Below are 14382 nucleotides of genomic sequence, written 5' to 3'. Positions count from 1 at the left end.
CACTGGAGTGCTTAGTGAAGATGCTACCTATGCCGACAACGGGAGAGCTTCTCCCATTGGCATAGGTTCTCTACCTCCCCGAGAGGCGGTAGCGATGTCTACACTGGGGATTAGGTCAGATAACTATGTTGCTCAGGTGTGTGGATTTTCCACACCCCTAAGAGACCTAATTATACCAACATTAAATTGTAGGGTAGACCAGGGCTCAGAAAGTGAAAATAACCAGCAACTAACAAAGAAAAATTGCACTGACTATTTAAATACTTCTATGGCACTGATCGTCATAAGAGTGAATAACTTCATTCTCCAGGCTGAAAGAAATGCAAAAACTAAACAACAAAAAGGTCGCAGCTCGTGCCTGATTCCTGGGCAGGCACTGCTGACCCAGATGCAGATTTAGAAAGTTGTCGAGTTCCAGAGGAAAAAATCTGAACCAAACTGTTAGATAAACACCAAACCCACAGAGTGTATTATTTTTATTTCTGTCACATCACCTTAGTATCTGAGCACCTCCCAAGCATTAATGCGTTAATCCACAAAAACAACTCCTTGAGACAAGGAAGTATGTTCACAGGAAAACTGAGGCACAGAAAGGTGAAGTGACTTGTCCAGAGTTATATGCGGAATGTGTGGCAAAGCCTGGAATAGAACCGAGATTTCTCAGTTCCCCGGCCTGTGCATTATCTACAAGGCCAACTTTCCTTCCAGGACTAAGGCCTGGTCTACACTACGACTTTAATTCGGATTTATCAGCTTTAATTCGAATTAACCCTGTAACCGTCCACACAACGACGCCATTTAATTCGATGTAAAGGGCCCTTTAAATCGATTTCTGTACTCCACCCCAACGAGCGGAGTAGCGCCAAAATCGATTTTAGCAATTCGAATTAGGGTTAGTGTGGCCGCAATTCGATGGTATTGGCCTCCGGGAGCTATCCCACAGTGCATCATTGTGACCGCTCTGGACAGCAATCCGAACTCGGATGCACTGGCCAGGTAGACAGGAAAAGCCCCGCGAACATTTGAACTTCATTTCCTGTTTGCCCAGCGTGGAGAGCACAGGTGACCACAGATACCTCATCAGCACAGGTAACCATGCAGGCTGATAATCGAAAAAGAGCACCAGCATGGACCGTGAGGGAGGTACTGGATCTGATCGCTGTATGGGGAGAGGATTCAGTGCTTGCAGAACTTCGTTCTAAAAGACGAAATGCAAAAACTTTTGAAAAAATCTCCAAGGGCATGATGGAGAGAGGCCACAATAGGGACTCTGAGCAGTGCCGCGTGAAGGTCAAGGAGCTCAGACAAGCCTATCAATAAACAAAGGAGGCAAACGGTCGCTCCGGGTCAGAGCCGCGGACATGCCGCTACTACGCCGAGCTGCATGCAATTATAGGGGGGGCTGCCACCACTACCCCACCTTTGTTCGTGGATTCTGGGTCGGGGATAGTCTCGACGCCTGAGGATTCTGCCGATGGGGTAGAGGAGGAGGAGGAGGAGGATGAGCTTGCAGAGAGCACACAGCACTCCATTCTCCCCAACAGCCAGGATCTTTTTATCACCCTGACTGAAGTACCCTCCCAAGCCTCCCAAGCCAGTACCCAAGACTCTGACCCCATTGAAGGGACCTCAGGTGAGTTTACCTTTTAAAATATAAAACTTGTTTTAAAAGCAAACGGTTTTTAATGATTACTTTGCCTGACTTTGCATTCGCGGTCAGTTCAGCTACTGGAAAAGTCTGTAGCTACTGGAAAAGTCTGTTAACGTGTCTGGGGATGGAGCGGAAATCCTCCAGGGACATCTCCATGAAGCTCTCCTGGAGGTACTCCGAAAGCCTTGCCAGAAGGTTTCTGGGCAGTGCATCCTTATTCCCTCCTCCATGGTAGGACACTTGACCACGCCATGCTTGCAGCAAGTAATCTGGTATCATTGCCTGACAAAGCCTGGCAGCGTATGGTCCCGGTGTTTGCTGGCATTCAAGCAACATCCGTTCTTTATCTTGTTGTGTAATCCTCAGGAGAGTGATATCACTCCTGGTAACCTGGTTGAAATACGGGAACTTAATTAAGGGGACAGAGGTGGCCGTTCCTACTGGGCTGTTTGCCTGTGGCGGAAAATAAATCCTTCCCTGCAGTTAGCCAAGCGCAGATGGGAAATTGGCCCTGAAGTTTTCCGCGTTTGGCTAGCAGGGATCTTCCCTGTTACCAGCCACGCGGTGGGGGGAGGGTACCGTGATCATCCCAGAGAATTCATGGCGAGGGGGGGGGTCGGCGGCGGGGGGGGTAGTTTGGTGCCTGCAGGGATCTTCCCTGATACCAGCCATGCGGTGGGGGGAGGGGTACCGTGATCATCCCAGAGAATTCATGGCGAGGGGGGGGGTCGGCGGCGGGGGGGGGTAGTTTGGTGCCTGCAGGGATCTTCCCTGATACCAGCCATGCGGTGGGGGGAGGGGTACCGTGATCATCCCAGAGAATTCATGGCGGGGGGGGGGGTTAGTTTGTTTTCTGGTGTTGCTGAATGTTAACAGAAAAACCGCAGCACTCTACTTGCCTGAAGGGGCCCAGACAAGCCCCCCCACACTGCCCCCCCCCCCCCCAACTGGCTGAGATTGGCCAGGCTTCTGCAGCACTCTACAGGCTATGCTTGGTATGTGGGAAAGGAGGGTGCAGAAGCTGTAAAACAATGGCTTACCATGGCCGCATGCAAGCCAAATTCTGTTGCCCAGACCTGTGATCTCTAGCAGCAAAGCCACAGGCACTCAGCATTAAGAGGCAAAATGCGACCTTGCACAGAAATCACATGTGCTATGTAATGTGAACAGTGTTGGTCACCGTGAAAGAGTATAAGCATTGTTCTGCAAAATGTAGCTTTTAAAACAATTCTCTCTTTTTTCCCCTCCCTACAGCAGCTGCAAATTCCTCAAGCCTCCCTCCTCCATCCCGAAGGTTATCACAGATAAGGCGTCGTAAGAAGAAGACGCGGGAGGACATGTTTTCTGAAATTATGCAATCCAGCAGGAGTGACAGAGCTCATCTGAATGAGTGGAAGGAAACAGTTTCAAAGTATAGGAAAGAAGTCAGTGAACGTGAGGAGAGGAGGGACCAACGTGAGGAGAGGAGGGACCAATGTGAGGAGAGGAGAGACGATCGAGATGAGAGATGGCGGCAGGAAGACCAGAGGATGAAGGATGCAACGCTGGGGCTGCTCCGGCGTCTGGTGGAGGTTCAGGAACGGCTGCTGGAAAACAGACTGCCGCTTCAGCCCCTGTTCCACCCTCCCCCCTCCCCATGTTCCGTATCCTCCTCACCCAGACGTGTAAGAACGCGGGGGGGGAGGCTCCGTACACCTTCCCATTCCACCCCAGTAGACAGCCCAAGCAAAAGGCTGTCATTTTTTTAACCTTTTCTTTGTGGCTTTTTCCTTCCCAGCAATCCTCCTCCCAAATACCACCCGGGTTCCCTCCCTCTTTTTCTAATCTATTAATAAAGAATAAATGATTTTTAAATGATAGTGACTTTATTTGGTTTGAAAGAAAGCTGGGGGAAGGGGCAGGGTGGGTTCCTGACAGAAAATCAGTCAGTAAAGGGGGAGGGTTTTCATGAAGGAGAAACAAACAGATATTTCACACGGTAGCCTGGCCAGCCATGAAACTGGTTTTCAAAGCTTCTCTGATGCACAGCGCTTCATGGTGTGATCTTCTAATCGCCCTGGTGTCTGGCTGCGCGTAATCAGCAGCCAGGCGATTTGCCTCAGCCTCCCACCCCGCCATAAAGGTCTCCCCCTTACTTTCACAGAGATTGTGGAGCACACAGCAAGCAGAAATAACAATGGGGAGATTTCTTTGGCTGAGGTCAGAGCGAGTCAATAATGAACGCCAGCGACCTTTTAAACGGCCAAATGCACATTCTACCACCATTCTGCACTTGCTTAGCCTGTAGTTAAACAGCTCCTGACTCCTGTCCAGGCTGCCTGTGTATGGCTTCATAAGCCATGGCATTAAGGGGTAGGCTGGGTCCCCAAGAATAACTATGGGCATTTCAACATCCCCAACGGTTATTTTCTGGTCCGGAAAGTAAGTCCCTTGCTGCAGCCCTTTAAACAGAGTAGTGTTCCTGAAGACGCGAGCGTCATGAACCCTTCCCGCCCAGCCCGCGTTGATGTTGGTGAAACGTCCCTTGTGATCCACAAGTGCTTGCAGCACCATTGAAAAGTACCCCTTGCGGTTTATGTACTCGGTGGCTTGGTGCTCCGGTGCCAAGATAGGGATATGGGTTCCGTCTATTGCCCCACCACAGTTAGGGAATCCCATTGCAGCAAAACCATCCACTATAGCCTGCACATTTCCCAGAGTCACTAACTTTCGTAGCAGCACCTGAGTGATTGCTTTGGCTACTTGCATCACAGCAGCCCCCACCGTAGATTTGCCCACTCCAAATTGATTCCCGACTGACCGGTAGCTGTCTGGCGTTGCAAGCTTCCACAGGGCTATCGCCACGCGCTTCTCAACTGTGAGGGCTGCTCTCATCTTGGTATTCTGGCGTTTCAGGGCAGGAGACAGCAAGTCACAAAGTTCCATGAAAGTGCCCTTACGCATGCGAAAGTTCCGCAGCCACTGGGAATCGTCCCAGACCTGCAACACTATGCGGTCCCACCAGTCTGTGCTTGTTTCCCTTGCCCAGAATCGGCGTTCCATGGATAGAATCTGCCCCATTAACAACATGATCTCCAAAGCACCGGGGCCTGTGGTTTCACTGAATTCTGTGTCCGTGTCCGTGTCCATGTCCTCATCATGCTTGTCGCTGCGCTGCCGCCGCCGCTGCCTCCTCGCCTCGTTTTTCTGGTCCTGGCTGAGCATAAACTCCACGAGAACGCGCGAGGTGTTTGCAATATTCATGAGTGCTGTCTTGACCTCAGCGGGCTCCATGCTTGCCGTGGTATGGAGTCTGCAGTGTTCACCCACCCAGGAAAAAAGGCGCGAAAATGGTTGTCTGCCGTCCGTTGCTTTCATGCAGGGAGGGAGGGAGGGAGGAAGTGAGGCTGTACCCAGAACCACCTGCGACGATGTTTTTTGTCCCATCAGGCACTGGGATCTTAACCCACAATCCCAATGGGCGCAGGAGACTGCGGGAACTATGGGATAGCTATGGAATTGCTACCCACAGTGCAACGGTGCAGAAATCGACGCTAGCCCGGGTACTTGGACGCACACCACCGAATTACTGTGCTAGTGTGGCCGCACTCATTTCGACTTTATACAACCTGTTTCTCAAATCCGAATTATCTAAATTCGGATTAATCCCGTAGTGTAGACATACCCTTAGCCTGCTACTGACCAACTGCGTAAGAATCTGCTACTTGCACAGACTTCCACAACACTGTGCTTTAAAGTTCATTCACACAGCAGCTGTGTTAATGCAGGTTGGACAAATCTCCTATTAGAGATTAACTATACTGAGTTTCCTTTGTCACACTGTCTGGAGCGACCCATGACTGAGTGCCCACCTCAGGGCAGACTGCCAGAAAACAGGGCAGATATCCAAAACAGGTGGTGTGTTCCATAATTAGATTTCACCAAGCCAGTAACAAACGTGAACTCCTGGATCACTGTACCAGTCCCACCATGGAGTCACCCTTGACTCTCCAGTCCAGCCTGCCACCCAGACAAACTGGACCTTGCGATAAAAGGTGATTCAAACCAAACATCACACCACACAAGGCTGTTCCCAGTACCAAGAGACCAGTTACTCACCCCAGATTAATTGGCACTCTAGATCCCACACCAAAGACAACGCTGGTAGCCAATTCCACAGTAAACCAACCAAAGGTTCGTTAGCCAAGAAAAGGATAGGAGAGTCACTGAGAGGTTAAAGCAGGCAAAACACATGCACAGGTGTGTACCACAAGAGGTACAAAATTCATACACATGGGCATGTTCAGAGCCAAGACTACTTAGCATTTTCACCGTATGGTACAAATATTAACTAACTTGAACTGAATTGTACTTTTACTCTGAAAATGTCTAAGAGCTTGTGCCACACACAGGATTTTATTCAGCAAAGAATCCTGTGGCATGTCATGCATCCGAAGAAGTGGGTATTCACCCACGAAAGCTCATGCTCCTATACGCCTGTTAGTCTATAAGGTGCCACAGGACTCTTTGCTGCTTTTACAGATCCAGACTAACACGGCTACCCCTTTGATACTTGACAGGATTTTATTCTGCTCTCTACAATAGAGGAGACCTCTCCTTCTTTCAACCTGGCTTCTCAATGGTCAGTCACTGAAACTTTCCATGATCAATGAAACATGAATAGACTTCAGTGTCCATAAATATCATTCTAAGCTTGACATAGGGTTCACTGCTGAGTGGCACAATGTTTTTGTTTGTTTGTTTGTTTTTTTAAAAAGCTTAACAGAAAAGCCACTTCCCAAATTCTTATGATTTTGTAATGTGAATCACTGTAGTCAATGGGAATTCTGCCACCAAGTGAAGAATGCAAGACTGGGCTCAATAATAATTTCAAATCATGATCTATCATTTTTCTCCAGAAAACAAACAACCCACACTTTTTCAGACAATAGGATTGGTTAATCTGTAAAAACTAGATGCTCAGGCCTAGAAAAACTGTTGCTAATTGGGCTAGCTAATTTGCTCATGTAATGTAGCTGAAAATATTCCTCGGATCCTGAAATTATATTAATTTGAAACAGCAATGTGAAAACAATTGAATACTTCTTTGATTATTTGAGTAACTGAAGAAATTGCTACTATTTTTAAAAAAAAAGAAGGTTCAAAGTTATCATTCCACTAAGATAAATGACACTTGGGACTTACTATAACCATTGAAATAAAGGAGAGATATTTGTAGCACACAGTTCTATTGTTTCAATCTGTTAACGGCTTCAGACACAAGACATCAGATAGCATACCTTCAAACCAGAAGTACGAACAACTCTATTTAAAAAGTAAGTCTAGGATTCTGCAAAAATAAATTCTTAAGTACTTCAATTTTCCTCAACCATGGATTTTTATTGTCCTAGCTCTTAGTTTTAAAGGATCCTTCTAACTTAAATATCACACTTTTTTGGAAAGCACTGTGTGCATAGTCAGTCTCCCCTGTACACAGCAACAGGAGAGAGAAATATTTAAAAGCACAAAAATTACCAGAGAGTCTGTGAAGGTGCCACAGCAGTTGAGTGTCAATTGACCGAAGACTGGGCCAGAAAGAAGGACATGTCCCTGACTATTGCTAAAAAAAAACAAACAAACAAACAAAAAAAAAAAAAAAAAAACCTTCTTTTCCTCAAAAAAACCCACAATGAAATAACTAGACTCTCTTTTCCTCAGGGTGAGAGAGAGCGCGCTCGCTCCCTCTCTCTCTCCCTCCCTCCCAACTTGTTGAACAGTGGGAGTTTTGCTGGTCAGGGCAGACACATCCAAGGCCTGCCTTCCCCTTTTATCTCTTGTCCCTCCTGATAACTCCAGCCTCTCCCTCCAGGCTGGCCACTTCTGGCATATGTCTCAGGGCAGGGCTGATTTAAGTCACTGTATTCAGGCTAGACCCTGGCCCATTGGAGGGATTTATACCCATCCCCCCCATCACAGGAACTTACAAACAGGTATAGTGCCTCAAACTACTTTTAAATCACCTTTAATTGACTAGATTTCAAGTTGGCAATGACCTTTTAAAAATAATGTAAATATTATAATGCTGCTTAATAAGTATTTAAGATAAAAAACATGGAGCTGTAGCATTTTTTTAAATTGCTATTAAGATTTCAAAAGTTAATATAAATTTAAGAATGATTAGGCAGAGGCCTCCCATCCCATATCAGTGACAATCCCCCTTTATTCAGCTCTTGTGAAACAGCACCTGGAACACTGTATTTAGCTCTAAACCTCCTCAATACCAGAAAGAAATTATTAAATAAGAGGGGATTCAGCAGAGAATAACAAAGATGATTAATGGGACTGGCTTGGGAAGAAAGATTAAAGCATGCTACTTGGCTAGATGGCAACTGGCAAGGCGAAATAAGCATCTTCAAGTATTTACAATACTGCAATGATGTAAACACCAACTAGGGAGAGGAATTATTTGGAGTGGTCCAAATTATATAGTTAGGAGGCAATAATGGAATTAAGTTAAAACAAGAAAACGGGCTGAATGTTAGAACAATTGTGGAAGAAAAACCATTCTGATTGAAACATCAAAATTTCCCATTAGCTGACTTTAAAAAAAAAAAAGATGTTCCAACTAGTTGACAGGAATAAACCGTTCACCAGTTGAAGTGTTTTTTCAGTGATAAGGCTCCAGCATTTAATTCAAAGCATAGCTGTGAAATAAGAAAATAGTTGGCAATCTTGCTCCCAATGAAATCAATAGCAAAATTCCCACCAACTTCAAAGGGAGTAGGATCAAACCCGGTAACAGTCATGTGATCCGAGAAGGCAATTCCACTTTCCATATTATAATATTAGTTTCAGCTAAATAGTTACACCTGATTCTTTATGGACAACAGCACTAAGGTTACATTTTTATACCTAGCAGATGCTTAGAAATAGATCATGAACTTTGTGAGTTACAATGGTAATCTATATGTTATTTTATTCCCTTTTATTTTTTAAAGAATGGCACGTAAGTAAACAGTCCTAATAAAAAACAGAAATATTGTTATATAGTCCAATAATAAATATTTGTGGCTAAACAATACTGTAAGAGCACAATTTTTATTTCATATCATCATTAAGATAATCCAAGAACTTGCTTTTTTATTTAGTCCACACAACTATTTAAAATTAAAAGAAATAGCAATAAGTGACATTCAAATAGTAGTGACTAAGGCCTCAATCCAACAAAATACTTAAGCATGTGCTTAATGTAAAACCCCTGAAGTCAACTACTATTCACAGGCTTAAAGTTAAGCACATGCATACGTGCTTTGCTGGATCAGGATCTAAATCTTGCTATCAAACTGTTATCCCTCCTTTGCATTTTTCATGCAGACAATATAGCTCAATTAAACATTAGGCCTTTTAAAGGGAAATTTGATTAATTTATTGATGTTAACTTTATTTTTATAATTACATTTTCTCCTCTACCATGATGCAGAATAATTCAAACAAAACAGCACAATTACAACAGTTGTCGTTCTTGCCACTTTTCTGATGTGGCTGATCATGTGAGCTTGCTTCTTTGCATGACAGCAGACCTGAACTTTATGTCAGCTGACTGCTGCCATGAAGATGAACTAGTGGAAAACCAAGAGAAACATGATTGAGCTGGTAGCTTCATGGTGGGCTTACAAACATGATCACAGGAAGCAACAGAAATCGTAGTATGTGACAAATTTTGTGTATGCAGTGTCGTTGGAGCTGTGTTAGTCACAGGATATTAGAGAAACAAGGTGGGCTGAGCAAATATCTTTTATTTTATACAGAAGTTGGCCCAATACAAGATATTACCTCACCCACCTAGTCTCTATAAACTTTGTGTCAGTTTGAGAAACTTCTCCAAATATTAGTGGGGCAATTGTCCCACTAAACAAATAGGACCCTGTATGTAGCATGGTAAACAGGTACTGTATATACAGTTATCTCAACTAAAGATGTAAAAGCAAAGAAAAGAGTGAAATATCAGATTTTCAAAGGGACTGCTCATTTACTGACAGTAACGAATAGTTCAGCGGATTTATTACCACTACAGAGAGCTGGAATAGATTAAAAATATTCATACAGAAGAAACCAGCTTTTAGAATCTTCTTCATTAGCTGAGTTTACTAAGTACTATCTGTGACGGAGCAATACTATGGTTGAGTGGGTATGAAAATATTTTCAGAACCCCACACACAGTATAAAAGTATGTAACTGAAGAAAGATGCAAACATTACTTTACTCCTGAATGTTCACTTGAAGTTTTCATTTAAACAAATGTGCAACCTAAAAGTTGTATAATGGCAATGTGGGGGATGAGCCCTAGTAGTTCAAGGTGCCACATTCTGTCTCAGGATTCAAGTATCAGAGGGGTAGCCGTGTTAGTCTGAATCTGTAAAAAGCAACAGAGGGTCCTGTGGCACCTTTGAGACTAACAGCGTGGGTAAGAACCTCACTTCTTCAGATGCAAGTAATGCATTACTTGCATCTGAAGAAGTGAGGTTCTTACCCACGCTGTTAGTCTCAAAGGTGCCACAGGACCCTCCGTTGCTTGTTACTTGCATCTGAAGAAGTGAGGTTCTTACCCACGCTGTTAGTCTCAAAGGTGCCACAGGACCCTCTGTTGCTTGTCTCAGGATTGGACATCAGACTACATGGAAGAGGGTGTCCCTAGTTTTCCAAGCAGCTAAATTCCAATACTGATAAAAGTTACAAGCCCAATGTTGCTGTCACTTACACATGATTTACATCTATGTGACTCTACTAACTGCAATAGAATTATTCCTGATTTACACCAGTGTAAATGTGAGCATGTTTTTAATAATTCTAACTTTTGCATATGGCTTCAGGCAATAAACAGAGTGGAGACAGTTGCTTTTTTCACCCAAACAACAGAGAAAATGTTCCTAATAAGGCTAGTAAAAAGGAAGTGGTTTCTCAAGTGTTCAGCTCTTGTAAAGTAAATGATACAAAATGGTCTTATCACATAAAATGCCGGAGAAACAGCAAAAGAATCAGTAACTGAAAATGACTTCAAGTACTGGCAATTTGTTCTTCCATTCAACTTGTTAGGGGAAAAGGACAAAATGCCAATGTAACTGTGATGAAGAGTCGCATCACTTCTTTAAAGAACATTATGCAAGAACAGCCCAGTTCTAAAAGTTGCCTTACAAAAAGAAATGAACTGGTTTTGGCTTGTGCATATTGTATTCACAAAGCTAGCTTTTAAAAACTTCCTTCTGTTAATTTTAAGAATAACGACATCTCACCCTCTCCTCAAAAAAAGGCAGTGTTACCCCTCATACAAAGAAAAATCTTTAGTATTTTAACCTATTTAAGTTCTTATACTGTACCCCGTCACCATGCTATCTGAGTGCCTGTCGTGGTACAGCCTATTTACATAATTCTCACAACCAAATCCCTTAGTAAGTAATGCTTTCTGCTGGTTTCCTTTCTAAGTAACAGCCACAATAGTTCTAAGAAGATGCATCCTCCCTTCCCTGCACTTTATTCTTGGCAGACACGAGAGCTGACAAACTCCAGTCCTGTTACATACAGTGCCGGCCTCTCACAGAGGAGGAAAGACAGAGGAAACCTTGAGGGATCCCATGGAACGCCACACCCAGATGCAACAACCACAACCCCCTTTTTAAGTGCATTCGTGTGAAAAGAAATGCCTTAAAAAATCCTCTCCGACGTATCCACTGTCCAAGCAAACACTGGTCCTACTTCCTGACCCCTCGCAGATCATTAGGAACTGGAGAGGAGCCGGTGCAGTTTTGTCCCTGTTCTTCCAGCCTGCTTGCCCAAGGGAGTGAGCGGATTAAGGAGGAAAGGGACCAGTCCCACGCGCCCAGCCACCGGGCACTCAGCCGAGCAGCCTCATCCCCCCAGGCTCGCCCCATTTCCCCACTCTGGCTCCAGACGCTGCTCTTGCAGCCGCAGACCCGTCCTTGCCCGCGTGGAGGGGTTGGCAAGTTTCTGGCGAGGGGGAGGCAGCCGGCCGGCCCCGCAGAGAGCCCCACGCGGGGTGAAGCACTCGCCGAGAGGCCCCGGGGGGCACTGACGGGCTCGGACGGAGCCAGGTGCATGGCTGCTCAGTTACCGCTAGCATTGGCGGGAGAGGCGGCGCCTTCCTCTTCCACCGACGGCCCCAAAGGCCCTTCCCCCGCCTGCCCCGGTGCCGGGAGCGATGCTACAGGCGTGAGGGGCGGGTCACCCAGGCAGCTCCCTGCGGGACTCGGGCAAAGCCCCTGCCAGAGGGGGGCCCGCGCACTAATTACGGGCACCCCCCAGCGCATCCCCCCCCCCCGGCCCCTCTGCACCCCGGCTGCAGCCCCAGCCTTACTCGGGGCATCCACTCACCGCGTAGTACAGCGCCGGCTTCTCGTTAAACACCGAGTCTCCCATGGCTGGGGACACTCACCCCCCACGGCGGCCGCAGCAGGCGAGCGCGGCTGGCCCTCGCCGCCCCTTCACAGCGCCCTGGCAGCAGCAGCGCCCGCGGGCTCCAACCCGGCAGCCTCTGGCACCATCCTGCAGAGCCGCCTGCAACTTCTTGCCGCGCTCCCGCCCCTTCTCCTCCGGCCAGCCCCGCTTGGTCCCGGCGGAGCAGGAGGAGCCGCGGCGGTCCCAGCGCAGCCGGAGGGGGGCGGGGGTTGAGTCCTTCCGCACGCAGCGCTAGCCGGGCTTAGCAAGACAGCAGCTCCGCTCTGACCCGGCAGCCGGGCCTCCCCCCGGGGCTCGGCCGGAGGGGCGGGAGCAGGCGGGGCTGCGCCCGCCTACACCTGAGAAAGAAGCGGGGGGTGCAAGACAGCCCCGAGCCCGGGACTCCCAGCCAGCGGGAGCACATTAAGCCATGGGGCAAGGAGCGCCTGAGAAAGCCCCCTGCCTGTCTCCCTCCTTCAGCCGAAGGCTCAGTCCTAGCAGGCCCTGCTACCTTGGGAGGGGGCGCCGTGGGGGGAAGGCTGGAGCCCGGGAAAAGAGGCCTCCTTACTACAGCAGGGCGAGGGGGGCAAGAGAAAGGGTTTGGCGATGCAGGATTCAGCAGACGCAAGAGAAGGCACATTACAGGGGGGGAACCAGCCAGGTGAGACCCAACTCAGTCCCCAGCCAGACGCCAAAAGCATGTGCTTCCAGTTCAACTTGTATTTGCATGAGGGCACATCTGCCTGGACTCCATCCAGGAAACAGTGTTTAAAGGGGAGTGACAATCAGACTTTTTCCTAGAAATCAGGACTCTGGAAATCCCAACTGGGGGCCTATTCTAAAACTTTGGAAGTATTAGTTTTAAGAGCAACTCGCCCACAATTTTCAGAGTGGTAGCTGTGTTTATCAGCAAAAACAACTGGGTTTTAGCCCACGAAAGCTTATGCCCAAATAAATTTGTTAGTCTCTAAGGTGCCACAAGGACTCCTCGTTGTTTTAACCCACAATTGTAACTGAAGGAGTGCCCATGCCCTAGTGCCATGTAATTTACAATATCTAGGCTTAGAAGGATTAGATTTTTATCAGTAAATGTCAATAAACGTCAGTTTCACCATACACACACAAAACAACAAAGAATATTTCCATCGATAATCAAAATGTATATATAGGCAAGGTAAGAAAAATGCTGCTTGAGAACTTAGAATTTGATTTAAGGCTAAAAATTGGACATATGATTTGTGTTTTAATGATTATAATACTTTAGCTTTTTGAATCTCAGTGTCTACTGTCATTAAATAATTATTTTCACCTCCATAACTTCCCGCAACTCTGAAAATTTCAACTGATAATTAAATAAAAATGCTTTAAAATAAACATTGATATTATCCATCTAAATCATATAAAAATGAAAATTGAATCCTGCTAAGTCTATCTCATATATGCTCACAAGAAGGCCTTGTCTACACTGCCACTTACAGCACTGAACCTTTCTTTGCTCACGGGTGTGAAAAAACACCTCCCTGAGCGATGCAAGTTTCAGCGCTGTAAAGTGACAGTGTAGATAGTGCTACAGCGCTGGGAGTCGCACTGGTAGCTACTCCCCTTGCAGAGGTGGCTTTATTACAGCGCTGGGAGAGCTCTCTTCCAGCACTGGAGCCACGACTACACACAAGGTGGGTGAGGCCATATCTTTTATTGGACCAACTTCTGTTGGTGACAGAGATAGGCTTTTGAGCTACACACAGTTCTTCAGGTCTCAAACCTGAAGAAAAAAAATAAATGAAAGATTTTTTAAATGAAAAAAGATATTACCTCACCTACCTTGTCTCACTAATATCCTTGGACTGACATGACTACAATAAAACTGCATACCACAATGGAATAGGGCAGATTATCAAGGAATTTCACTGACCATAACCCAAAGGTAGAATGTAACTCTTGGGAAAGGAATAATCTTTTAAAATGACATTTTAACATGAAATCATTTAATAAAATGACTCAAAATACATGCTACACATATTAATCTATTAAACTGGTATACTGTGTTCTAGAGGTTATCTACAGTACTCAAAAGGTTCCAGTTATAGATCTCCCATCTTCATAACTCAGATTATATTTTTAAATTATCATGAGAAAAGGATCTGTAACAAAGTTGACGTGAGGGGGGAGGTGGTCTTCAACAGCTTTGTTTCTGGCAGACAGTCAGGACCAGTGCAAGGATGTTTTGCGCCCTAGGCGAAACCTTCATCTTGTGCCCTCCCCGAGCCCTGTGGCAGCTCCCCACCCCCCCGCTCTGAGACGCC

General features: G+C 46.1%; 1 protein-coding gene across 2 annotated transcripts in view; it reads right to left on the bottom strand.

Moving 5' to 3' along the window:
* ARHGAP6 (Rho GTPase activating protein 6) overlaps nucleotides 1-14382 on the bottom strand; it is a 482928-nt gene that overhangs the window by 228898 nt on the left and 239648 nt on the right. Inside the window, exon 1 of one of the 2 annotated variants that reach the window (XM_054007871.1) lies at nucleotides 12017-12308. The exons of the other annotated variant lie outside the window; for it this stretch is intronic. Within the exon in view, the coding sequence (XP_053863846.1) occupies nucleotides 12017-12061 (45 nt within the window). The 5' untranslated portion in view covers nucleotides 12062-12308. Of the gene's footprint in view, nucleotides 1-12016; nucleotides 12309-14382 lie in introns of those variants that run through there. 2 annotated transcript variants of the gene reach the window in all.

The sequence above is a fragment of the Malaclemys terrapin genome, chromosome 1 (assembly GCF_027887155.1).
Source record: "Malaclemys terrapin pileata isolate rMalTer1 chromosome 1, rMalTer1.hap1, whole genome shotgun sequence".
NCBI classification, from domain to species: domain Eukaryota; kingdom Metazoa; phylum Chordata; order Testudines; family Emydidae; genus Malaclemys; species Malaclemys terrapin.
Note: the sequence above shows the minus strand (reverse complement) of the source record. Positions and strands in the feature narration are given on the sequence as shown.